Below are 26,716 nucleotides of genomic sequence, written 5' to 3' on the forward strand. Positions count from 1 at the left end.
GAAACCTGAGGGTATTCTCACTACTACTTCCCTTGGATCCTCTTCTCAGGTGGCCAGGGGATGGCCATTGATATTGGATCCAGACCCTGGGGGTGGAGAAGTGTGGGAGGATCTCCTGCGTGGAGGGTCCTTGGGGATGTGGAGTGGGGTGCCCACAGGCAAGAAATGGTATCCCTGTTTCCCCGTTGACAACCAACCTAACTTTCCCCCGACCTTTATGAGCTATTATAAGCCAATTCCCCTCATTTCCCCACATGTGACACTTTACACAACTGGGACGAAGAAGTGGCAACTAAGAGTAATTAAGATTACTTCTTTTCACCACTTTAGTACTTGGGTGAGGAAGATGCCTACAAGAGCTGTGAGGGTCAGGCATGTGTAACAAATCAAATTCTGGGGCATCAGTGGTCCAGGGATGAATATCGGTTTCTAAACCATCAATCAACCCCACACCTCTAGGACACCAAAGGGGATATGAACAGATTGGAATACAAGTGAATTATAAGACCACCTTGTCCAATTTTTGGTAACGTTGACGGAACAGCAGTCTTGCAAGGTCGTTGGATTGTTTTTTAGTTGTAACACAGCAACAATACAATTATTTCCCAGTGATAAAAGGGACTGTCCATTCAAGGTTGTATGCAAATATCTACTTTATTTTTACTATATTATTACTATAACAGACAGTTCAAGCACACTACAAATATGACCACCCTGTAAAGGAACACAGAGGACAGACAGTTCCACAAAGGAAAAGGGATGCACTCTGGATACTGACAGGAGGGTAGTTGGTAATCAGTCTTGCAGTTCAAGGTTATTTGGTTTCAGCACCAAGGGGGCAAAGGGTCGTAACTGTCTGTAGGGGTCTTCACAGAAGGACCAGGGGGGGGGCAAAACCACAATGTACATGGTGCTGAAGAAGTTCTTGGTGCTCGATAGCATCAAGGTGGTTCCAGGGTGCTTTGCAGCCCTTGAGACAGAGTTAGTGGTGGGAGACAGCTGCGGGTACCAGGAGGCAGGCAGTTCGGCAAGCAAGGCTGGACGAACGGCTGCAGGCTGTCTGGTGCAGCGGCTCGGCCCAAGAATTGTTGTCTCTGTGCAGGTTGGCAGATCTGGAATGCTAGTTGAGGTGTCTCAGATGGCTCTGGTGACTGCGGCATGACAAGTCAGCGGTGCAGCCAGATGCAGTTCGAGGACTCGACTGCTCGGAAATGTCCTTGAAGGATGGACGCTGGATGATGCTTGTGTGGCACTCCTCCTAGCTTCTTTGCAGGGATCGTGTCCTTTCAAGGCGAATGGCCCAAAGCTCAGGAGAGTGTTTGCAGGCAACAGCCTTGTCCTTAGTCCAGAGACTCTCCGCCACTTCCCACCTAGGAAGCTTGCTGGCAGAACCTAGCAGGGCATGCTGTGTGCTGGCTGGGTACTGGTTCTGAAGCTGCTGGACGGGTCCTCTGAGTCCGGTATCTGTTGCCTGGGAGATGTTTAGGGGAGGGATCTTGCTTCCCTCTTGGAACTCCTGGCCTTCCTTCACTGACAGAAGATGTAAGGTAGACTGTACCTTCAGCTCGGGTCCAAATGAGTCTTTCTTCTTACTCCTTTCGATGTCTTCTGCTAAGTGAGGGGTTCAGCCCTCTTTTAAAGCCAAATGGGCCCCAATGATTGGTGCAGGCTAACCCCACCTTAATGAATCAATCCTGGGTCCCCACCAACAATCTTCTGTTATGGATGAGGTCAGGACCAGAGTGCTCTGCAACAGGACAGACAAGGGGGTGACAACATATACCTAAGTCCTACCCATCTCCCTGTCTGCTGTAGATCAAAGTGTCTCTCTGGTTAACTGAGCCCTCTGTGACTCTTGATTAAAGGTAAGGGTTCCCTTGAGGTTTGTGCTGGGAACAGACTTCCTGTCTCCCCAAACCACATACTTCTCCCCTCTGAAAGCGGTCAGCTCTGCAGGGGTTTGCCTATGGTAAATAGTGGACCCAGAGATGCATTTCACTACCTTTCATACAGAGGGGTGGGAACTAGTTACAAGCTGACACATTGCATACCAAAGGGGTATTAGCCCCGCCTTTCCTGTTGTCTATTCCGGCAACCAAGCCCCTTCAGGCTTGCTTCACTTATCTCTCATTAGTATGCACTGCTACCAGCCGGAGGACAAAGGAAAGCAGATCCATGGGGCCTTTGATATTTAAATTAGGCTGCCCATGCTGGAGCAAGGTGTGCTTTCCCCCTTCTTGAGATGCTTTTATGTACTCGGGACTGTCACATTCCAGCTGAATATGACAGGGGAAGACGGCAGCTGTAGGCTGTGTCTTCCCGGGGTACAAGTGACTATGCGTTTTGTGCGGGAAGCAGATGGACTGTGTGTGGAATGGCTTCACACAGTCCTCAGAGGTTAGCCAGGGGACAGCCATTGCTATCGGATCCAGACCCTGGGGGTGGAGAAGCGTGGGAGGATCACTTGGGTGGAGGGTTCTTAGGGATTGAGAGTGGGGTGCCCACAGGCAAGACATGGTATCCCCGTTTCCCCGATGACAACCAACCTAACCCCCCCGACCGTTTATGAGCTATTAAAAGCCAGATCCCCTCATTTCCCCACATGTGACACTTTACAGAACTGGGACGAAGAAGTGGCAATTAAGAGTAATGAAGATTACTCCTTTTCACTACTTTAGTACTGGGTCAAGGAAGATGCCTACAAGGAGTTGTGAGGGTCAGGCATGTCCCTTTAATTATGGTCAGACGGTGCTAATCAAGCATCCACTCCTGCAGCCTGTCAAGGGGCTGCTGGTCTATAAAGGGAGACCAGGCAAGCAAGGAAGAGAGCAACAGGTAGACCAACAGAAGACCCTTGTGAGGAGGCAGCCATGGTGGGACCAGAGAAAGTACCAAGATGCCCGCAGTCATCCCAGTGGACTTGTGGGACCTGGTACAAGTGAGTTGTGTACTTTCCACAAGCCTGGGAGCTTCCATGTTCCAGAGTGAGCAGCAGGACCTGCTGAGGAGCCCGGGGCAGAGAGGACACCGCCCGCATCCAGGAAGAAGCATTGGAGCTGCTGCAGTGTAGAGATAAAAACATGGTAGGAGAGCGGGGCTCACACTGGTGGAGTTCCCGGCTTCGGAAGCCGAGACTATGCCACGGGCACCACCGGGAAGAAATACAGAAGACCAGTGAGGTTTGGAAGAGCACTCAGGCACCGGGCACTCCTATGGGACTGCGAGTGAGCAGCGGTCCACGAAAGTAAGCAAATAAATGCATGTCGAATACCAAACTAAATGGAAACTTAACATTAAAGCAAATAAGTGCATATTGGATACAGAACTGAATGAAACCTTCAGTGCACATTGAACGCTGAATTGAAAATAAACAATATTGAATGAAGTCAAATACATTAAAGGCTGAAGGGAGCCAAACTGTGAACATTTCTGAGTGAATGCAGTGCGACAAGGCCACAGATTGTCAAGAGCTGTGTGGCACGTGGTGGCAGAGCCACAATGGTAGGAAGGAGAAGCCAGAGGAGTGCAAGAACACACATAAAGCCAAGAAGCCAATAAAAGTAACTAAGGGAAGGTGACTTGGTGCACAGGAGCAAGTGCCAAGGAACCTGTATGGGCTGAGGAACCCAGGGATCCTGGTTGCGCGACTTGTGATGGGTGGACTGTCTGATATGACAACTGCGCCTAGACCAGAGAGCCCTGAATGGTGAAAGGTAAGGACACTGTGAAGCAGTCCAGTGAAACCACTGCCAATGAACTGGCAAGGTAAGTCAGAAAGAGGGTCAGATTGACCTGGAGTTTTGCTAAGACTTTTTGGAAAGACTGAAGCAAGTATAAGTGGCGTAGTGGAAGTCTTGGGGAAGGGCACCCTTAGACTTAAGGGACCACGTTTGTTGTCTTGAGAACGGAGTCTCGAGGCCTTTGGTTTTAATTGTGTTACTTGAAACTTGGAAAAGGGAACTCAAAAGTTTAATTTAGAACTATATCACCTTGAACTGGAGAAAGGTAGTCATGGAACTTTCGTATGCTTGGGGAAGGGGTCTAGAACTTTAAGTTGAACACTATTTCTTTTGACTTTGATATCCCTACACATGGGTTAGCTTTAGTTGTGAGTGCAAGGATAGGTTTTGGACACAGACAGACTTGAACTCTTTGTCTCAGACTTTCCTTAGTTTCGTTCAGGCAGGGAAATCCCACCTTAGCGTAAGGTAAGTTAGGCCTTTAATCATCCTGACATTTCAGTTAAAAAATATTTGTTTGACCTTGAAGTCTGTTGTCTGTGTCATACTTCATGATGCCTTCAGAGAGCATAACCGAAGAAGTGTGGCAGGCGGGCAAAGCCCTGGCATACAGTCTTCAGTGCCGCATGGCAGACATGCTCTCTTATCACAGCTTCTCCTCCAAAGATGGCAAACTTTAATGGTGGCACAGATGCCAGCCCTAGTGGAACGGGGACAATGTGAAAGGTGTGCTCACCCGCCTCACGTGCACCCTCTCATAATATCGTGGACATCCATCAACTCTCTTGTGAGTTGGTTTGAGGTCACCCCCTGCACCCTAAACTGCCATGGGGAGCATTGCAAGAGAACAACTCTCTGTCTGTAGCACCCATTGGCTTGAGGGCACCCTGCCGGGCAGAGTGGGGGATCCTGAAGGCTGGCACTAGCAAGGAGTTGGGGTGGGGGGGATATACATATCATGTAGATGTTTTCCGTTGTCAAGCGTGTGTAAGTTCTGACCTACCTCTTTGAAAGACTTTGCGTAGGGTCTGAAATGGGGGCGCTCCTTCTAGTTTCAGGTCTTTCTGGGCAGCTTCTCAGCGATTATTAATCATTGTGGCAGTGGAATACAATTCCGGCCCTATTTTAATATCAAAGTTCACTTTCCATTTCTGTCAGAGGACTGTGTATATATATATATATCTCAGTTTGTGATTTATAATGCAAGTCTACTCGTGTTGCTACTTCATGGACACTTCTTATGCCTCTTGCTTAGAGCTGTGGGCTTTTAAGTATGTGAACTATATGTGCAGAACCAGCACGGCTCAGAGATGGCGTGTGCGCTGCATTTTAATGGCAGCTGCTTTACCGCCTCCTTGTGGCAAGGGATGGCTGGCATAAGGCCCTGAACATGCATTCCACATCCAAGACAAGGGAGCTGAGGTGGAGGGAAATCAAGGGTCTGCCCAGGATCAAGGAACACTGGTGCCATGATTGCAGGGGTGACAACATAATTGTTCACATCCCCTCCCTTTTTAGTTTGGGATTTTAGGTGTCGCTTGCGGTAACTATAAGCCTAAACTATTGTATTGGAGTACAGGCAGGGAGGAATGGAACATATGAAGAGGGACAAATAGGACCCGATTCATGGAATTTTTGCACGGTTCAAAGTGACTTTGCACTGCTGTAAAGTGACTTTACACTGCCGACACAAATCCTGATTCATGGAACTGTGCAAAGTGTATTTTTGCCGTGCAAAGTCACTTCATAGTCATTTTTGCAGTACAAAATGACTTTGAACGGCAAAAATACACTTTGCACAGTTCCATGAATCAGGGTTTGTGTCGGCAGTGCAAAGTCACTTTGAACCGTGCAAAAAATTTGATGAATCCGGCCCACGGTCTATAGGTGTTGTGTGGTTCTGAGCCCACACATTGACTGCCCATGGCATGCTAATCCCTATGGCCATTTCTACCCAGTTCCTGCCCAAAACACCTCCTCATGGCAACTCTTTGACCTGCTTTAATTAAGCCTTACCATCAGGCTTTGCATTCAAAGTGCCTGCCAGTGTTTCTTCAAAACAGTCTTCTGAGAGTTAATGAGAGTGCCTGGCGACTGCTCCTGGGTGGCAGAAGTTCACAGTATAAATCAACATTGCATAACTAAATGCGACTGGTGTAATATAATGTCTTACCAGGACTATCTTCAGCCACTCGATGTATAGGCACTCTGCCTGTCATTCACTGAAGTCCTGCTTAAAACCAGCATTGGCAAAGTCAACATTTATTGGCTTATGCATACGTTTTAAGCTTTTGCCAGGCACTGCTATTCGATGCTCAGGTCATCACATCATTTTGCACCTGCTACCAACAATGGGCAATTAATACCACTACGGCTTTCCCATGCCTACACAAAAGCCCAAACTGTTGGCATTGCCAATGCTTGTATGGTCACTGTTACGGCTAGAGCCATTTAGACGGGTCTGGTTGCATGTACGATTTGCCTTTGTAATGTCACCAAACAGTGTGCCATCCAGCCATCACACAAGATGGATGCCTTTTTGTGTGTTTTGGGGTGGGTTTGCCTATCCCTCATGTCATCACTCCATGAAGACAATTTTCTCTTCGTCAGTATATGCTATAAAAGTGTATGTGAATCCATCCATCCCTCTGTCATCCTTCCATCACCCCCATCATCCCACTATCCGCCTCTCCATCCCTCTACCATCCCCTCTTATCTGCCTCTCTCCCCACTTTCATGCTCCACTTGATCCCTCCATCCATCCCTATATCCTTCCATCCCTCCCATCATCCCTCTATCCGTCCCTCCATCCCTCTACCCCCCTCTCATCCCCCTATCCCCACTTTCATGCTCCACTTGATCCCTCCATCCATCCCTATATCCTTCCATCCCTCCCATCATCCCTCTATCCGTCCCTCCACCCCTCTACCCCCCTCTCATCCCCCTCTCCCCACTTTCATGCTCCACTTGATCCCTCCATCCATCCCTATATCCCTCCATCCCTCCCATCGTCCCTCCATCCCTCTACCCCCCTCTCATCCCCCTATCCCCACTTTCATGCTCCACTTGATCCCTCCATCCATACCTGCATTGCTCAACCAGTCATCTTTCCCTGTCCGTCCGTCCGTCCATCCATCCTGCCTAGAGCAGGGGTATGCAAGCTGTGGCTTTCCGGATGCTTTTCAATTTAACTCCCAACTCGTTAAATTGGGAGGATAGCTTAGGGGCAACGTGCTTGTCTTGGAAGCAAGACAACATGGAGCAACACTGGTTCCATCCCTGGGTCCACGCTTAGAAACCTCTGGGTAATAAGCGCGTTATAAATAGCCTATCATATCATATCATCATCCCTCACAATTGTAATTGAATTACATGTGTTTGTTTAAAACAGACAGTTCAGATACAATACTTATATGTTCTCAATATATTACCCCAATATATTACCTATAATTAAAACATCCAACATCCCTCACAATTGACAACGCTGGCAGGGCTGAATGGAGTTGTTGTCCAAAACATCTGGAGAGTGAAAGGTTGCAGACCCCTTGCTTAGAGACCAGTGGCGTCGCTAGAGAGGGTCTGGGGTGGGGGCGGGGGCGGGCCCCCCCTGTGAAACCCTGTGAAACCCTGCCCCCTGCTCTTGAGCCCCCCTACTTAAGACGAGCAGTGACCATGTTCTCCCCCTACTTTTGTCTGTGCCCCCCTACTTTTGCCTTTGGCTCCTCTGTGCCCCTCCTAAATTTGATTCCTGGCGACGCCACTGTTGGAGACAGTACTTTCTTACTAATAAAGTCGATTCTGTGGTGAATTTGTGCAACATCCCAGTTGGTTACATGAACACACTGCTGTTGTGCAGGAACATGGAATGCATGCCAGAGGGGAAATGTGCATCATTGCAGTTGGCAAGAGAGCAGGGCCTGGAGAGAAGAGGGCATGTTTTGTGATGCTCTTACTACATGTGTACCTGCCCTGTTGTAACCAAACAAGGCAGACTTCGATAGGTCTTTAGATGCAACATAATGTGCATTTTAAAGAAAATATTTAACTCTATGCTCGTCTGAGATGGACCCATAGGTCTGTCCAGCAACTGCAATGTTATGGTGACCAATTTAGTTAGTCTCCATCTGAGTGGGCTGGTAACCGGTGGCAACCAATATGATAGGGAACTGGTTTCTTTTTTGGAGACCAGGTATTTCGCTTCCGGGTTACTGCACGTTTTTGTTCAAGTTCCTTTTGTGCTTTTCCAGAGAACACGCCCCACACTTATTTACTGTCATGAGATTGACTGATGCTAGTTTCCTCCTGATAAGTAAAACCATTGTCCCTGTTCTGTAGATCCGTGCGACTCCCAGCCCTGCCAGAATGGGGGCACCTGCGTACTGGAGGGGTTCGACAAGTACCACTGCATCTGCCCCGTTGGATTTGGAGGAGATGCCAACTGTGGTAAGACTGTCGATTACTGTGGCCTCTTTTATGCCGTCTGCCATCGCCTAACTCTCAATGTGCTTCTGTGTAGTCTTCATTGCCAGTCTTCCATACCATAGACTGATACATGGCCAGAGCTGGACTAGCAACAAAAAGCCTCCCTGGTCAAAGGTTGGGTCACAGGCCTTTCTTCTCACACGTGGTTATAGTTTGAGAGAGGGACCCCTTAAATGGGATTTGCGGGGGCGGGTTTGGGGCAAGTGGAGGATTCTCCTTACAAGAATCCTTTGCAATAATGGCTCTAAACTGCTTTTTGCAATGCAATTTTCCAGATATATTGGCAAAACATTTCTCAGATTTTAGAAGTTGTTCAAAGATCCCCCTCATGAAATAAGGCATTACCCCAAAGTCTTGCACAGTACAGCGGTATTCCTCTCCCGCACCAAATGAGAGCCTGTACCCCTAGATAAATGTGTACCTGGTATACAGATAGGCTGCAGAGCAGACACATGTTCCTGTCACAGTGACTCAGCAATATACATCATACCCCAGCAGAAGAAATGCTGATCTTAAATCCTGTGAATCACGAGCAATGGCACAATGATGACTAGAACTATCAGCCAAGCATTCTGCAGTAGGTGAAAAGGTCACCCTCTGCTCCCGATGGGCTCCGACCCATCATTGCCAGTTTTCCTCATCACCTGTTGACACAACACGGCTGGTATCCATAATATCCCGTCAGAACATTGTAGGGCCCATTCTGCACAGCATTGGCAGTTTTCATTGCGCCCACCTAGAAAATCATTAACACTCTAGAATGCTCAGTTGCCACAGAATCAGCAATTTTCATTATGCCCAGTTAAGCCATCATTGACAAGTTTTATAACACCTAGTTATGGTCACATCATATTGCCATTGTCCTTTACGTTCAGTTAACACATTATGGCCAGTTTTCAGTTCTGCCTAGTTAGCACATCCCAGTCCATTATGCCCACTTAACACTACATTGGCATTACCCAGGATGGCCCCTTAACATAGCCTTTCCAGTTGACGTCGTCGTATGTCCAGCTTACATCATGCCCAGTTAGCACAGTACTTGCAGTTTCAATCATGGCCTTTTAGCAAAGCTCGTTCTACACCATCTCAGCAGCTCTTATATTCGTGCAGCCGGAACGCGAGCTGGAAGGCCCCGAATTATGCTGGTGTGGGGCAAGTGGGCAGAGAGAGGTTCCTCAGGCAGGCTGAGAGTAGTGACTGCTGCCTACTTTACATAAGTGCATTGCCTGTCACAGTAGTACTATGCTGAATAATTATGACTTCTTTTTCCACATGTAAGGGTGGGGGCAAACACCTTCCAAGTAGGGACATATGCACTTACATGTGCTGAAAGTCTTATCCCTATAGGAGTTACAACACACATACATACAATATTACAAAATAATTATTTTAAAAGGACGAGAAAGCACAAACACAATTGAGAAAAAAGCAATCGATAATCAAAGAAAACATTTCTTGGTTACTTGGGACATGAGAGCCATTTTGCTCATGTGCCTCGTCATTTGGTGTAATTCTCTATATTGTATTGCATATCTCAATTTAATGCTTAGTCACTTAAATAGCAAAGGCGATTGCATATAGTGAGTCGCACCAAATTGTGAGATACATGATCAAAAGAGATTCTCATGTCTTAAATAATTAGAATTGTTCTTGCTTTCTCTTCCTGTTTACGTAATACGTTTGTGATATTTCTTTCTTGTTTGTTTCAAATCATTTTCAAGTTCTCTGAAACATGTTCGATTCTGTCATTTGATACGAATGTTAGAATCTGTGTTGCGCAAATTATAATCGTTGCCAATTTTGAGGGCTATCTTAAAGTTCCTTTTCTGTTGAAGGTGGAATGTATTTTGCAGTGTTAGTAATTTGCAAAAGTGTGTATTTAACCCCTTAAGTGCCAGGCTATTATGCAAGTCTATGCAAAATGTACAGTAATCCCCCGTGACTGCTAGTGCTGCGGGTGCAGGACCAGGGCTAGGCGTTTACAGGGCACCACGAGTCACTGGAACACATGAGTAGGAGAGGGGAGATGGTGTCCTGGTGAGTGATGAGCAGTCCAGCCCCCCCATGACGGAACCCCCTATCCTCCGATGCCCGGGGGATTCCCGGTGCACGCGGTCCAACAGTTCCGACTAGTAGGTTGCCTTATACTCCACCTTCACAAAATTGCGCCATACTGCAAAATCCTCTCCCAATTGCAATGTGAATATATACAGCTGGTAAGATAGCTCATTAGGTTGGATGCTCGCTCCTGCGATCTTTGTCTGAGCTGCAGGTTGCAGGTTTGAATCCCTACAAGGCCAACTCAGCCTTTCATCCTTCCAAGGTCCATAAATAAGTACCAACTACGGATGGCTTATACTAATTGTATGTAAAACCCTTGTTGAAGGCGCTATATAAATAACACATTATTACTATGTTTCAGCAGCAACACCGAACCAGAGGGAGTTATACTTGTGCCGTATGATCAAATCTATTTGCACGCATGTTTGCCTGTATGTTAAAATATTCTTTTCATGGTCCCAGGGTCTTAAGCGCCACATTCATTATTGATTAGTTTTGCTATTTATTCTGCACGCACTGTGCAACCAACCAGCTGTTGGTACTGTCCCTGCATCCAGATCATCTAGAACATGGTTACGCATTATGTGGCCCCTCCAGATGTTTTTGGCTTAAATTCCCATGATTCCGAGCCAGCATTGTCAGTGGTAATGGCTCATGGAAGCTGTAGTCCAAAACATCTGAAGGGCCATCTCATTACCTAGGACAAGGTCTTGGGAGCCCCACTCACACCAGGTTTTCAGGATAACCTTGGACCTTGCAAATATCATCTCTAATGAAGATTCAATGGATTGAGATGTAGTTTGTGTGGATACCCTGAAACATGGAATTAGTTCTTAACCAACCTGAGGCCCTGCAGCTTCCTAGCTAGGTGTGTGCCCTGTGCATGAATAATAGAGATAGAAAGTGGAAGAGCAAGGTGTGCATGAATAATAGAGATGGAAAGTGGAAGAGCAAGGTGTGCATGAATAATAGAGATAGAAAGTGGAAGAGCAAGCTGTGCATGAATAATAGAGATAGAAAGTGGAAGAGCAAGATGTGCATGAATAATAGAGATAGAAAGTGGAAGAGCAAGATGTGCATGAATAATAGAGATGGAAAGTGGAAGAGCAAGGTGTGCATGAATAATAGAGATAGAAAGTGGAAGAGCAAGGTGTGCATGAATAATAGAGATGGAAAGTGGAAGAGCAAGGTGTGCATGAATAATAGAGATAGAAAGTGGAAGAGCAAGCTGTGCATGAATAATAGAGATAGAAAGTGGAAGAGCAAGATGTGCATGAATAATAGAGATGGAAAGTGGAAGAGCAAGGTGTGCATGAATAATAGAGATAGAAAGTGGAAGAGCAAGGTGTGCAGAGAGCAAGATGTGCATGAATAATAGAGATAGAAAGTGGAAGAGCAAGCTGTGCATGAATAATAGAGATAGAAAGTGGAAGAGCAAGATGTGCATGAATAATAGAGATAGAAAGTGGAAGAGCAAGATGTGCATGAATAATAGAGATAGAAAGTGGAAGAGCAAGGTGTGCATGAATAATAGAGATGGAAAGTGGAAGAGCAAGGTGTGCATGAATAATAGAGATAGAAAGTGGAAGAGCAAGCTGTGCATGAATAATAGAGATAGAAAGTGGAAGAGCAAGATGTGCATGAATAATAGAGATAGAAAGTGGAAGAGCAAGATGTGCATGAATAATAGAGATGGAAAGTGGAAGAGCAAGGTGTGCATGAATAATAGAGATAGAAAGTGGAAGAGCAAGGTGTGCATGAATAATAGAGATGGAAAGTGGAAGAGCAAGGTGTGCATGAATAATAGAGATAGAAAGTGGAAGAGCAAGGTGTGCATGAATAATAGAGATAGAAAGTGGAAGAGCAAGCTGTGCATGAATAATAGAGATAGAAAGTGGAAGAGCAAGATGTGCATGAATAATAGAGATAGAAAGTGGAAGAGCAAGGTGTGCATGAATAATAGAGATGGAAAGTGGAAGAGCAAGGTGTGCATGAATAATAGAGATAGAAAGTGGAAGAGCAAGGTGTGCATGAATAATAGAGATAGAAAGTGGAAGAGCAAGGTGTGCATGAATAATAGAGATAGAAAGTGGAAGAGCAAGGTGTGCATGAATAATAGAGATGGAAAGTGGAAGAGCAAGGTGTGCATGAATAATAGAGATAGAAAGTGGAAGAGCAAGCTGTGCATGAATAATAGAGATAGAAAGTGGAAGAGCAAGATGTGCATGAATAATAGAGATGGAAAGTGGAAGAGCAAGGTGTGCATGAATAATAGAGATAGAAAGTGGAAGAGCAAGGTGTGCATGAATAATAGAGATAGAAAGTGGAAGAGCAAGATGTGCATGAATAATAGAGATGGAAAGTGGAAGAGCAAGGTGTGCATGAATAATAGAGATAGAAAGTGGAAGAGCAAGATGTGCATGAATAATAGAGATAGCAAGTGGAAGACCAAGATATGCCTAAGAAGGTACTGCGACAAACAGCCAACCCACCTCTGGTTGGTTTAGCATACACAAGAACTGATGCTGATCTTAGATATGTTGATGCTGGTGGCCTAATATCCTATTTGTTTCCTTGTGCAGCACCAAAGCTGAGCCTGGAATGCAGTGTGGATCTTCTCTTCCTTGTGGACAGCTCTGCAATTACCACACTGGAGGGGTTCCTGAGACACAAATCCTTCCTGAAAAGGTTCATACAGGCTGTGATGACGTCCGACTCTCCTGTGAACGTCGGTGTGGCGCAGTACTCCAGCGAGGTGCGCATGGTGGTACGCATCGGCGAATACCGGGACGTATCGGAACTTCTCAAGTACATTGATGCCATGCGTTTCATGGGGGGTAGTTTGTTCACCGGCAAAGCCCTGCGGCAGGTCACACAGCACGGGTTCAAGAGCACGCCAGTCTTCGCAGATGTGCGCGATGATCTTCCCCGCGTGGTCGTCCTCCTTGCTGGTTCTAAATCCCAAGATTCGGTGACAGACCCGGCAAAGTATGGCAGGGATCGAGAGGTGTTCTTCATCGGGGTAGGAAGCGATACACTTAAGACGGAGCTGGATGATATTACAGGGAACATGCTTCAAACCATCACCTACTCCAGGGTTGAAGGGCTCCACAACAAGATTCACGAACTTCACAAGAAGATCTGCACAGTTGACAACCTTGGTAGGTCTGGTAATGGAAGAATGTCTGTATCTAATCTAGAACTCTCAAGATTCCCCGGTCAATGTGGGAGAAGGCCATGCAGTCCTCTATTTGCTTGTCATTCTGAGACTTGTAGTTTTCCTCAATTTCAAATGAAAAAGAAAAAAACTACAAGTCCTAGAAAGCAAAAGGGAAAAACAGGACTGGACGGCCTTCTCACCCATGACCCATGACCAGAGGAACTTTGGGAGTTGTGCGATTCCTTTCGGTATCTGTCCATCTTAATTGTCCTATTTCAGTCTTGCTTTCTTTGCGTTTCTGTATTCATCTATCTTCCTGTACTACTCTTTCTCTCTGAGTTTTTGCTCTTTCTTTTTTAGTTCTCCCCCTATTACTTTCCCTCTTGCTTTCTATCTATCTGCCTCTCTGTATCTCTTTCCGGTCCCTCTCTGTCTATTGATCACATTATCTGTTATCTGTTTAACTTCCGGGTTGCATGTGTCTGGTGGTTCTACCAACTCAACTATCTTAGCATTTTTGACCAACCTGATGGGTATCTTAGCTGCATGGCTGTCATTTAGAGGGTGAGCTCGGATCTCCTCAAGAGTGGGCACTTGCTCTACAGTTGATGAGAACCACGGTCCAAGGCTCATGGGTCCCCCAGGGCTCCAGCACTTCTAGATGAGGGGAGGTTTAGGAGGCCAAGGTTGTGTAGAGTCTGGCCCATGCACAGTGCTGCCTTGAACTTGGTGCTGCTGTCACTCGGTGGACCTTAGCAACACAAGCAGTAAGTCGAGAGCTAATGTAACTATAGTGATACATTCTGTACATATTATCGTTACTATGATCCATTTCTGGACAGACAAAGTGAGTCCCAGTGACCTGAAGCTGTGTGTGTAATGTCCCCCATCTATTACCATCCTTTCTCCCCCATCCCATACCTTCCCACCTGGTTCCTTCCATTCCTTATACATTGTTGAGTACTAATAATTGTGATGCAGAGCCATTCTGGTGGAGCTCACTAGGAGAACAGATGCATAGAGGAGTGCGTGCCGGGCTACCTGCCTAGTAAACAATTCAACGTACTCTTGCCTAATGTGTGTATTCTTACACAACCGTGTGCATATGACTCAGAGAGCCAGTTGCATGCGCTTGGCCACAAAAGTGGTAACAAATGCATTTTAGCCACTCACGCCTACTCGTGTACCATGCTTATTCCTTCATTCGTGAGTCACTATAACTCAAAGAAATGTGTTTTGGCCGCCCCTGTCCTTATTTGTCCAGTATCTAGTGTTTTGAGAATCTATACTTCATTTTTACTTGTAAAACCCAGGTAGATTTTTGGTTATCAAAGGTGGTCAGTCTTCAATGTCAAAGCCTCAAAATACACAATTGTTACTCTAAAGCCAAACAAGGGAATCACAAGAATATCTGGCACTCCAGTTGGTAGCGAGGCTGAACCCTCAGGCTGTACTTTGTTGGAGGCAAATTACTGGCCCAGATTACCGCATAACACCTAGATGTGATCTCGGTGAATAAATAAGGTCTTATGATGCTTATTATTTAAAGATAACCCTTTACTATCACACAATTACAAATCAGATAAACTAAACATAATTAAACGCTGGACAAAAGAAGCGCGTAACCTTTCTTAAAAGAATAGCCCTTTGCAATACTACGCAGAGAACATGAACTGCTCTCTTGCATTCCAGCTGAGCAATAGTGGCTGATGGCATCTTCGCCTGTTGACAGTGAGAAGTGCTTAACTAGTCTCCACCGAAGCGGGAGACTGTGACTCTGTATAGCATTCCAGGCTCAGTCATGGCTACTTCCACAGTGAGTTGGCTTGATATCCTGCCAAGATGGGATGCACACATCCAAGATTGCAAGCACCCACACAGTTATAGCCAATGAAAAAGGCAGGCATTCACTTGTGCAGACTCTGGGCCTTTGAAGGGCTTTCCAAAGATTGTCAAACCTCTATCAATGGGTCTAAGGATGAAAGGGAACGGTTGTAATTCCTGTGAGGGTCAAGGAGGGTGGTTGGCTCCATTGTGAGGCTGTGATGCAGAAATCAGGCTTTTAACTGCTATGCTGCACCCACTGAACAGGATCCAGGCAGCAAGGCTTTCTTGACTCCAAGGATCGCATTTCCTGTAGGTCAGCACTATAGACAACAAGCAGGCGGTGGTGCCTTCTCCAGGCGCTACGAAGAGACGCCAAGAGCTAAATAAAGGATAATTGCTGCAGCGATGGGCAGCAACCCTTGCAAGGCTGCTGCGCAGAGGAGAAATCTGCAAGCTACCGGATCTTGGTTGGAACCCCCTACCCCCAACGGAGATTTGTCAAAGGGGTGCCAGGAAATGACACTTCTCTTTCAAGGTAATCATCATATGCCTTCAAAATCAGGAAGGCTTTACCAGGCCAGTCCCCTTCTGTCAACATGCTCATACTGGGCTTCGACTGGGCTGCGAGCAACACCAAGCTCATCGCAACAGCACCAGAGGCACTCATTCCACCCTGGCATCGTCTGCTCTTATATCCACAGCCTCTCACCCCTTGTTAAGGACACTGGTCCTCGGCTCTGAAAATCAATGTTAAAACAGTTTTTGAAGCATTTTTGTGCCACAAGTGCATTGTTTTTCCCTGTAATTTCCAATAAATAAATAAATAAATAAATAAATAAATCATATTGTCACGGAGTCTCCAAAATAATATGTTTCGAAGCATTTTAGTCAAGCTGGGGGATTTCCAGGTCACCCCTCTAAAATCGGTGGCCACAAGCCCCATTTGTGTCCATGGGATAGAGTGCACAAGTTGTAACTGGGTGTCAAAAACTTTCTGTAGGCCCACATTTTCTGTCCAGTGGTGACCTTACTGTCACTAAGTAATATGGGGCTGTTCTAGGCCAAAACATTAATATGACTACTTTAGCCAGCACTAAGCCGATTCCCTGGGGTTTACAAGCCGGAAATCATGATTCCGTTTACGCCATTTTCAATGAGACATTTCTCGATACCGGAAGAGTCAGCAGACATGTACCATTTCCACTCCTATATGCAGCTCTCGCTGCAGTCGAATCCTAGAAACGCAAGCATCGCGAAAGCATTTTGGATAACACAACAGAGGCGCAATCCAGCCTCACACCACTGGGCTGCCAAAGCCATTTCTTCAATAGTAACCAATGAGTTTCTAGCAGGGCAGTTTCTAGTCCATTTGGTGCGCAGGGCGAAACACTAGGAATGCGCCCCCCCGCACTCCATCCCGCGCGCCACTCCCAGAGCACCCCGCGCGCCACTCCCAGCGCACCCGCGTGCCACTTCCAAACTACATCGTTCAGCAACTCCTACCCAAAGTCAAACAGTCCGTCACACAAAGAATGAATTGCCATTTGAAATGGTGGGCCACTTTTTCATTGGTTCCCAAGACAATTGTATGCCCCTGTCCCACTTAGGCTGCAGATAATGAGGACTGGGCACACCAAGAGACCATGAATATGGCACAGGATGCAATATATACAACCAACAAAGAATACAAGATGCTGAAGGGGGTTTGGAGGCAACCAAAGCCAAAAGGGCAATGACAAGGAGACACCTGAACCCAATAAACAATCACTTTAAAATGATTTGAATGGGAATCAAGTGTATGCTTTGATACAGTAAAGTCTGACTTGTTATAAGGATACATGAACCCGGATTATTTATTTATTCATGCAATGTTTGTCTGGTACCTGTATATTTATTTATGCAATGTTTGTCGGATGCAGGTATACGACAAACATTGCATAAATAAATTATCCGTGTCCATGGACCCGACAAACATTGCATAAATAAACCTTGTCGTGGCTTTAAGAATAGTTACTCAGCAACACTGGTCAAAACTATCATCAGCATAATGAAGTAACTGATCACCAGTGCCATGGGAGGGGTTTAAAGTGGAATTGATAAATAGTTTGTCAAAGAAGCAGCATGAAAGAAATAGCACCGCTTTAAACTATTATTTTGGCTATTTTCAGGGGTTGCAGGGACGCACCATGGGCCCAAACGGGTCTCTGTTTGTACCGTCCCGGGGCCCACGGTGTGTCCCTGTAAAGCACACCCACTCCCCACAGCCCACTGCACCTCCCCTCCCATCACGATGCCAGCAAGAAACTATTCAGTGATTAATGGCCCACTATTAGCAGTTTCCTGCCGGCATTGTGATGGGAGGGGCTGGTCTTAACTGCAGGGGGATCTCAAGTGTTTTCATTGTTGTGCTTATGCCGCCACCCCCCGCGCGAAAGTGGTCAGAGTGAACCTCTGACTCATGTAATGTCAGGGCAGTGCCATCACCTGACCCGCGGAACGTTTCCCACAGAAATGCGCCACCCCACAAACTGGGGAATTTGATCCCCTCCAGAGGCTCCAGGGACCGGGGCAATTGCGCTCCCCGGGGCTATTTCGCCCCGGGCAGCTGCCTCCCTCGCCCGGGCCAAGAAACGGGCCTGGTTTCTAGACGCAAACCTTTGAGATGAACCTCGTCCGAAGGCCACTCCCAAGTCTGTCAAAAAGCAGGGAAGAATGCATGCTACATCTCTTATGCCTATGCGGCATAGTGAAAAGCCCTGTAGACCTCCAGCCTTTGCTATGCTTTCACCAATCACCATTATTGAACAAAACGCAGAGTGCAAATGTAGTTTCCGCATGCACAAATGTGCAATTGCATTAGTGCTAGTGCAAATGGTATTTGCACATGAGCAATTCAGTTAGCGCTATTACAAATGGCATCAGTACTAGCACTAATGCAATGAATTGCGCATGTGCATACGCCTTTTGTGCATGTGGAAAATGCATCTGCGCACACTCCAGTTTCCTTTGTAATTTTGCAATTGGTCTTCTTGTCTGTCAGAGTCTGTCTTCTCCTTCTTAGCGACTCTTGAGAGTTCAGTAAACAGGCTTTCCATTGGTCCAGACTTACTATCCAGCTATTGTGCAGACCCGCCTCCATATATTTTGTATTTGTATTTAGTTTATTTATAAAGCGCAGCCAGGCCCGGGGGCATAAGGGCGCGTAAATGAGGAGTTAGTTACAAAGGAGCAATTAAATGAGTTACGTTACAGTTACAATTACAGGAAGGTTACAGTTACATAAGTGTGCAATCACAACAATACAGTAAGCCAAGTTCCAAAATAGTTACAGTTAGGAGCTGGCATAGTAAGCAAGTGCATATTCCAAGTGATTGGCCATGTCCAATAGGTTAAGGTTTAAGCTGTCATGAGTCCATGTTATGGAGCCAACACTTCGTGCTATGTTTGAATCGGTTAAATGAAGGTTCTGCACGTAGATGTGGGGGGATGGTGTTCCATAGTTTAGATGCTTGTACCGGGAAGCTAGCTCCACCCGAGTTGTGGAGTTTAAATCTCGGAATGGTTAAGGTGTTAGTTTGGACTGCTCTAAGAGGTCTCGAGGCGGAGTGTGGTGTGAAATGGTTAGTGAGGTATGCTGGAGCAAGGTTAGCCCTAACTTTGTGTGTGAGGGCAAGCGTTTTCAGGGATATTCTATGCTTGACTGGGAGCCAACGTAGGTTACGTCTGGTCTCAGATATGTGTGCTTTTTTGGGGATGTTAAGGGCAGCTCTGATTGCATTGTTTTGGACTACTTGTAATTTATTGATATTTTTGTAGCTGGTGCCCAAGTAAAGGGCGTTGCAGTAGTCTATTTTGGAGAGGACTAGAGCTCTTGCGAGAGTGATACAGTTGGGTGCGGATATGAATGGTCTACATGCAGTAATAAGCTTGCAGGTGTAAGCAGCTGATGACGCAACTGCGTTAGTTTGTTTAGAGAGGGATAAGGTAGCATCGATGTAAATACCAAGAGTTTTAGTGTTATTAGAGACTGAAATGAGGTTGCCATCTATGGTAAAGGCTTTGAATAAAGGATTGAGATTATTAAGTTTGACATGAGTGCCCAGGATGATCAACTCAGTTTTATCGTCATTGAGACACAGGCCATGGTGTGCCATCCATGCTTGTATGACGGAGTAGATTTCGTTGAGGGTTGTGCTGTCTATTCCGTAGTCACCCGTGATAGGAAAGAGTATCTGGGTGTCGTCCGCATAGTTGGTATACGTAACACCCAGATAGTCTAGGATATCGAAGAGGGGTTTCGTGAATATGTTATAAAGTGTCGGGGACACGCAGGAGCCTTGCGGGACACCACAAGGTACTGGAGCCGGCTCGGCGGAATCTGTGGGAGAGAAGACCCTCATGGTTCTGTTCGCCAGGAAGGAGCCGATCCATGTCGTGGCTGCATCTGAGAAGTGGGCTGCAGATTTCAGGTGTTGACAGAGTGTTTGATGGTTAACCAAATCAAACGCTGCTGACAGGTCAAGCAACAAAAGGAGTGCTAGTTTGCCATGGTCTTTCAAGGATTGGATCTGGGTAGTGAGGTCAATAAGTGCGGTTTCCGTACCGTGTCTTGGTCGGAAGCCTGATTGCCTGAGCCCTAGGAGATTATTAGCTTCTAGATAATCCTGTATTTGTAGGTAGGCTGCTCTGTCCAGTATTTTTAATAGGAATGGTACCGTCGTTATTGGTCTGTAGTTAGACGGGTTGGCTGGGTCAAGGGTGGGTTTTTCAAAGAGTGGAATGACCCAGGCGTCTTTAAGATTGTCAGGGACTATTCCGGATTTGAAAGAGGCATTTATGAAATTGGTGATGAATGGCGCCAGATCGTGTGCAGCTGCTTTAACAATCGGGGCAGGGCAGGCATCCCCTTGGCAGTTTGAAGGTTTTAGTTTCATGATGATGTTTTCTACTTCCCATGTTGAAAGGGGTGAGAAGCTGAAAGGTTTACTAGTTGACTGGAAGGTTGGAGGTATGTTAGGAAGTTGTTTGTGGTTGGGGTCAGCAGATAGCAGGGATTTTTTTGAGGTAATTTTGGATTGTAGGCGAGCTATTTTATCTAATAAAGCTTTCTGGATGTTGCTACACCATAGTGCGTCAGTAATACCTTTGTCACTCGGGGCAATAGGTGACTCTAATTCTTTGAGTATTTTGAAAAGTTCTTTAGTGTTGGATTCTGCTTGTGTAATCCTTTTGTTATATGAGTCTTTTTTGGCGAGGAGTATGGCTTCTTTGTAGCTAGAGGATTGTCGGGGGGGAAATTCTGCCGGGGTCGGCCGGGCCGTCCGCAGACCTCCGGGCAGGGAGGCCCCAACTCCTCCCGTATATCCCAAAAGAGATAGAGTATGAGACACACGCAAGAAGCAAGGTGACTCTGTTGTTTATTAGACAAAAACGGCAGGGATGGGTCAAGGATCGTACGCGTCCGTCCTGACACACACACAATCGTGGGGCTCGCAGGCCCTTTTTACCTTAGTATGACGCGCTACTTGCGTCACCTTGGAAAGTTAGCAAAAAACCTATCGCCACTCTTAATTGGTTGCTCGAGTGGTAGGGTTAGTATAGCATACGTATAGAGAACAATGTTAGTGGTCAAAGGTTAGTCAGGTGATATATCTGGGTTGTCCCTACAATTAGATACATGAGAATTGTTACATGAAGACCCCTGATGATTGGTTAATGTTAATGGCGTCAGTGGTAAGAGCCCCATGTTCTGATTGGTGCGCTTGCGAGCCTCCCAGTCTGGGACCATCGCTGTTCCCAGCTCTCGGTGCACCTGTTATTTGCAACAATGTTTCACTATGAGGACGTGCAGAAAATGTGAGGACTTATTCATAAGCTGGAAGGCCGACTACTCCCACTGTCGCAGATGTCCATTGAGCCTTTTAATTGTATCTGCCTGTGTCTTGTAACGAGGGATCCAGACGCCTTTTCTGGCCTTGGCATCCTGTCAGGTTCGGCTTGGTCACGTGAGGTGGGACCGTGTTTGAGGCAGAATTCTGCACAATTAATATTGTTTTTCCACTGTGTGCCTGGTTTAATTTGCAGGTGTGACTTTGACGTTGGTGTGCGGCGTGCGAGGTTGCAACATCGTGCCCTTGATTGTCCACTTTCGGAATGTGGGTTTGCAACATTGCGACCTTGGCTGTCTGCTTTCGCCGGGCTCATTCTGCAGGATCAGCAACCTGACTCTTGTTCTTTTAACGTCCATGGAAGCTCTTGCTTGCGGCCTACTTAGGCCTGGTGTATAGGTGGAACCGTTTGGTGTACAGGCGCTTTAGGTTATAGTATCATATTGTCTTATCCCCAGTATCGTGTCTTCATTATATTTCTCATTATGGCACCTGGTTTTAGGAGAAGCGTAAGCAAGCTCTTTAGATGGGTTCATGATGCGTCTTGCGTTTCTGCATTTTGAGAGCCTATGTGGAAAATAATAAAGATGCACGTCTGTGAGTATGTCTGTCGCCTACGTCATAGCACTGAGTATATTCTTCATGTAGATTGGTGCGGGAGTGTCCGGTGTGTATATTTGCACAGGTGTGCTGACCGTTGGCTAGGTCGTCATGGCATCTCTAACGACGTGTAGGTTTTAGTTTAGTTGATCCGGCCGCAGGTGTCGGCATGGGCAGGGCGGGCTGCTGGGCAGGCAGATGGACACATCCGTATGTTCCTGTACCAGGGTATTTGGTCGTCCGGTAGATGGGCAAACTCTTCTCGTGGCGGGTGCCTGGGCCGTGATCCTTTAGGCCAGGCGCGAGAGGGGAAGGACGGGAGCCTGGTCTTCCATTCTCCCACTTCAGTCCCCCCTCTGGTCGACTTGTCGACCACAAACATATCCTTCTCGTTATCTCCTCTTACTCTCCATATCTTAGTTATTCCTCCTAAATGTCCATAGTGGTTCACATGATCTTCAAATGACCAACACATATATTCACAGGTTCCTCCAGGAGTACAGTATACCCATTTCCCTATGTAACTCCTGGGGTTTCTTGGGTTCTCGATCTTCACAGATGGTGGGTCCAGGTGGTTGGTGATGATCTGGTTGCGCAACATCTCTCTCTCTTGTATGATTGTGCCTGTGTGTTGGCCGTCATCTGCTGGCATCAAGGGGTGCATACCGACCATTTCAAGCAACTCGTCAGTGGTGCGTGCCTTCCAGGCCTTCCAAGATCTTATTATGATCAGTGTAGCTCCAGCCAAAATAGTACAACCAACTATAATTTTCAGTCCATCTGACAGCCAAGATGGCATCCATGACCATAATATTGAAAACCAGCTCTCATCCTTTTTCACACCTTTACCTTCATCCATCATTTTGGAGTGCATCTGGGCCAATTGTGAAACTGCTTCTGTCAGTGTACCGTTGTCAGCATCGTTGGCAGGAATGAACGTGCAGCATGATTGTCCTATCTTTGCGCAGACTCCTCCTTCCATGGCTGTGAGGAGGTCCAATACATATCTGTTCTGAAGTGCTACCATCCTTATAGCTCGCAGCTCCTCTTTTATTGCGTTGAATCCATTTACTGTAGAATTGATGGTCATCATTAGTTCCCATCTAGTTATCTGGAGCCATTTTGCATTTGCGTAAGCCTGCAGTCCCGGATGTATTATTGAGGAGAAGAACATTGCTGCTCTGCTGAATAGTCTGTGTTCTGGCGGAATTGAAGTGAGTGCCGTTTCCGATCTTCCCCATAGGTAATTTCCTGTCAGAGGTTCTCCTTGTCTTTTCCTTCTATTTAGGACAGTATTATTGCCGTTGTTCCTGTTCCCTGGCTCCTCCTGAGGTGGTGCAGATCTCTTCTTCCTCTTGTCCCCTTCATCCATTTTGGGAAAGTTCGCCACATTCACATGCTTCTGGGGTACCACTAGTGATGGTACATTGACGTGCACCATCGTGCATACACCATTCCACAGAGGGGGCAGTGTGTGGTATGCCTTTTCTCCACAGGCCCAGTAATGGTCCATTATCACTGCTGTTCCTGCTCCCCCCTCAGGTAACTCCATCACGCTTGCACAGTTGGTGTTGTATCCTACGTCCACCTCTCCTTTATGTTGGTAGCATACCTTAGGCGCAGTCAGCGGCAGTATTGTTATTGGGTCTTCATCCGTCTCTATCCACGTGAGCATGGGCACGTACTTGATCCAAGTCGTCCAACATCTGTGGTTGTGTGCATCGATAGTTGAAATAGTTTCTTTTGTTACCATGTTGCTGCCAATCACTCCTATCTCCCATTTGTTGTCCATGTACACCTTCCCTGTTATCGTCACCAGTGGCCTCTCCCAACATCCTGGTTTACCAGGAACTTCAGTGGCGTACCAATCACATGGTAAATACTGCAGTGTTACTTTCTTTGTTTCCCCTTTTTCAGGACCACTTGTTATGTATCTGAATGCTTCAGCATGTAAACTGCTCTTGTGGTAACTCAAATAAGTCTTGAGGAAATTGTTTTCATATGGGTATGAGTCTCGTGTTTTCCACACCAGATGCACCACTGTCCCTTGAAATCTTCCTTTCGTTTGGAACAGTGACAAGTATATTATGCATCGTGCTGTCTTTTCATCTATTTCTGTGGCAACAAATGTTCGAGAAGCGCTCATGGCATATGGTATTAATGAGCAAACGTAGCAGCTGTCTTCTGTTGTCTGCTTACCGATGCGGGTCATGTGTTGGTACCATATGTTGTTTGAGATGTGTGCTGAATCTTGTATATAATTGTCAATACCTTTATTATCTGAGTATGTGCTGCATCGAACTCTATTTTGCTTGTGTGCGATTTTACTAGTATCACCTGACGTAATACCTGTTGCAGCTGGGGATGGGGGTGTATTAGGTTTGGGTACAGCAATAAGATTGATAGCATAGCTGTACTGCCATACAGAGGCAGCCAAGAACCCGGTGATCATCAAAATCCCTATTATTTTTATTACACATGCTAATTTCACCGGCATTTTGCTCTTACCTTGCTGCAGTCCGGCAGCATATTCTTGCGACGTTAAAGTTGCCCGCCTGAAAATTCTCAATATGCTGGTTATTAAATGTTAGTTGTTGTTTTTTTTTAAGCTCTCCCTATCAAATAGTCATTCAGTGCCCAGGCGAAGAGTTGTTCCCACGCTAATCTAAGCGATCTATCTCTTAGGACAGGCAAGTATGGGTGGAGGTGGGGCATTGAATATTCTATGGCCAAGAGGAATGCTGTGTAGTAGACACGTACCCTTCTTCTTTTCAGGTACGTTGGCCTTTTTATTTCATATACAAATTGGTGTGACAATTCTTCTGGGTAGTTATCGTCTGAGGGTACCATCTACTCCTGGGCAGTGAATTTGTTAGTTATCTATTTTCTTAGCAGTACAATAATACGCAGTTCCTGCATGTGCGAGAGAAAAGAAAAGAGAGCATTCACGTGTTTACATGTGTACGTGTGCAAGACAATGTCCTTCAGTTCAGTTATTACTGCAGTGGGGGTAGGGGTCAATGGGCAGGGGGTTTGGGGCTCAACTGGCGGAAGTATTTTTACTCTTTGAGCGTGTGACCATGGGGTGGGCAGTATGGGGATCACCCCTTTCTTCTTCAGTTATTGTCTCTGGGGAATCTGGGGAGTGACAGGGTATGGGAACACTTAGGCCGTTAGCTGTGGTAGAACTCTCTTCCTCCGTTGGTGATGTTGTTGTTGTTCTCCCAATGGACCTGTCGGTGGCGCTGGGGCGGGTCTGGAGTTTGTAGATCTTTACATCGTGTAGGTGGTTCCAGGCACGCTTGTCCTGTAGCTTTACTGCTCTCGTTGATACCTCCTCTACCAGATGGGGGCCAGTGAATCGTGGACTGTTCCACTTCCTGTTGAAATTACGAAGTAGTACGTGGTCACCTTTAGCAACTTTACACAGTCTTTCCTTTTCCAATTCTTTATCCACGTCTTCTTGTTGATTGCTGTTAGACCCGCCCCGCGTGCGCTCGAGCTGTTGAGACACAAACACTACACTAGTAATCAAAGAAGACACATATTGGTACATTTCATCACCAAGAACACTCGCAGTACTCTCGTGGTCGGTAAATGCTCTTGATGTTGGCGTTAGGGGAAGGCGCATTTGACGTCCGGTAACCACCTCGTGAGGGGTGAGGTGGTGGTCGGACCCTGGTCTATTCCTTAGCTCAAATAGGGCTAATGGAAGGCAATATAACCACCTCTTCTTTGTTGTTTGCTGTATCTTTGCAATTGCCTCCTTTAATAGGCCATTCAGGTGTTCACATATACCGTTGGCCTGTGGGTGGTATGCACATGCAAATTTATGCTTGATGTTCAGCAAGGATGTGATGTGCTGGAACATTTCGTTTGCGAAATGTGGGCCATTGTCTGACCTTAACACCTCGCACACTCCCCACCTGGGGAAGACCTCCTTCACTAGGAATTTAGCTGCTCTAAATGGATCTGGGTGTGAACAGGGCACTGCTTCAATCCACCTCGAGAATGGGCATACTACTACAATCATATACCTATTTCCTTGACATATGTTGATCATATCAACATAGTCAATATGGAGATGCCGGAAAGGTCCCTCTGGCCGGGGTATAGTACCTCTTATCACCTTTAGAGTATGGCCGGCCGTAAACTGTTGACATGTGAGACAATTGCTGATAAAATTTGACACATGAGAATTTAACTCGGGGCAAAACCAGTCTTCCCTAATTCGTGCTGCAATTACTTCCTTGCCTGTGTGGGCTGGATAATGTAGTTGGCTCAGGGCGGTGCTCAAAAGTGCCAATGGTATTACAACCTTTCCAGTGCCACCCTGGCGCCATAGTGCGTCGGTTGGTGACATTGTGCATCCTCTTTTTACCCATATTTCTTTTTCGGCCATTGGTGCAGCCGCTTGTAGCTCCATAATCTGTGTGGCTGGGAGATGGGTGTACCCTTCTCTTATCAACATCTCCTTAGCCATTCCCCTCCCTCTCTGTGACTCTGGGGGGTTCCATATCTCACCAAAGTATGCAGCATACTTCGCATGTGCGTCTGCTGCTGCATTCCCTTTCGAGATGTGGTCTTCACCATTGGTGTGTGTGGTGCATTTTACTAAAGCTAATTCTTGGGGGTCATTTATTACTTCAATTAGTTCAGCCAATAAGAGGGCATGTTGCACTGGAGTGCCATCAGCTCTCCTAAACCCTCTTCTTCTCCATTTCGACAGCCCTGAGTGGACAGTGGATGTAACATATGCGCTGTCGGAGTATATGGTCACTCGTTTGTCAAAGCTTTCCTTCAACGCCAAGATCTGTGCAACTAATTCCGCTGCTTGAGCAGAGTAATGCTGTGGTAATTGTACACATTTCATTGCCACACACACCGGTACCCCCATCATTTTTACCACTGCTGCCCCAGTCCTCCTTATACCATCCCTTTGATCGATAGTTGATGAC

At 46.4% G+C, this 26,716-nt stretch overlaps 1 protein-coding gene across 2 annotated transcripts in view; it reads left to right on the forward strand.

Moving 5' to 3' along the window:
- The window catches only part of VWA2 (von Willebrand factor A domain containing 2), a 417,877-nt gene that overhangs the window by 318,078 nt on the left and 73,083 nt on the right, over positions 1-26,716 (forward strand). For both annotated transcript variants that reach the window (XM_069611869.1, XM_069611870.1), the window contains 2 exons: positions 8,076-8,183; positions 12,866-13,444. In XM_069611869.1, coding sequence (XP_069467970.1) covers positions 8,076-8,183; positions 12,866-13,444 — 687 coding nt within the window. The remainder of the gene's footprint in view (positions 1-8,075; positions 8,184-12,865; positions 13,445-26,716) is intronic.

This window comes from Ambystoma mexicanum, chromosome 8 (assembly GCF_040938575.1).
Source record: "Ambystoma mexicanum isolate Mex_15411 chromosome 8, UKY_AmexF1_1, whole genome shotgun sequence".
NCBI classification, from domain to species: domain Eukaryota; kingdom Metazoa; phylum Chordata; class Amphibia; order Caudata; family Ambystomatidae; genus Ambystoma; species Ambystoma mexicanum.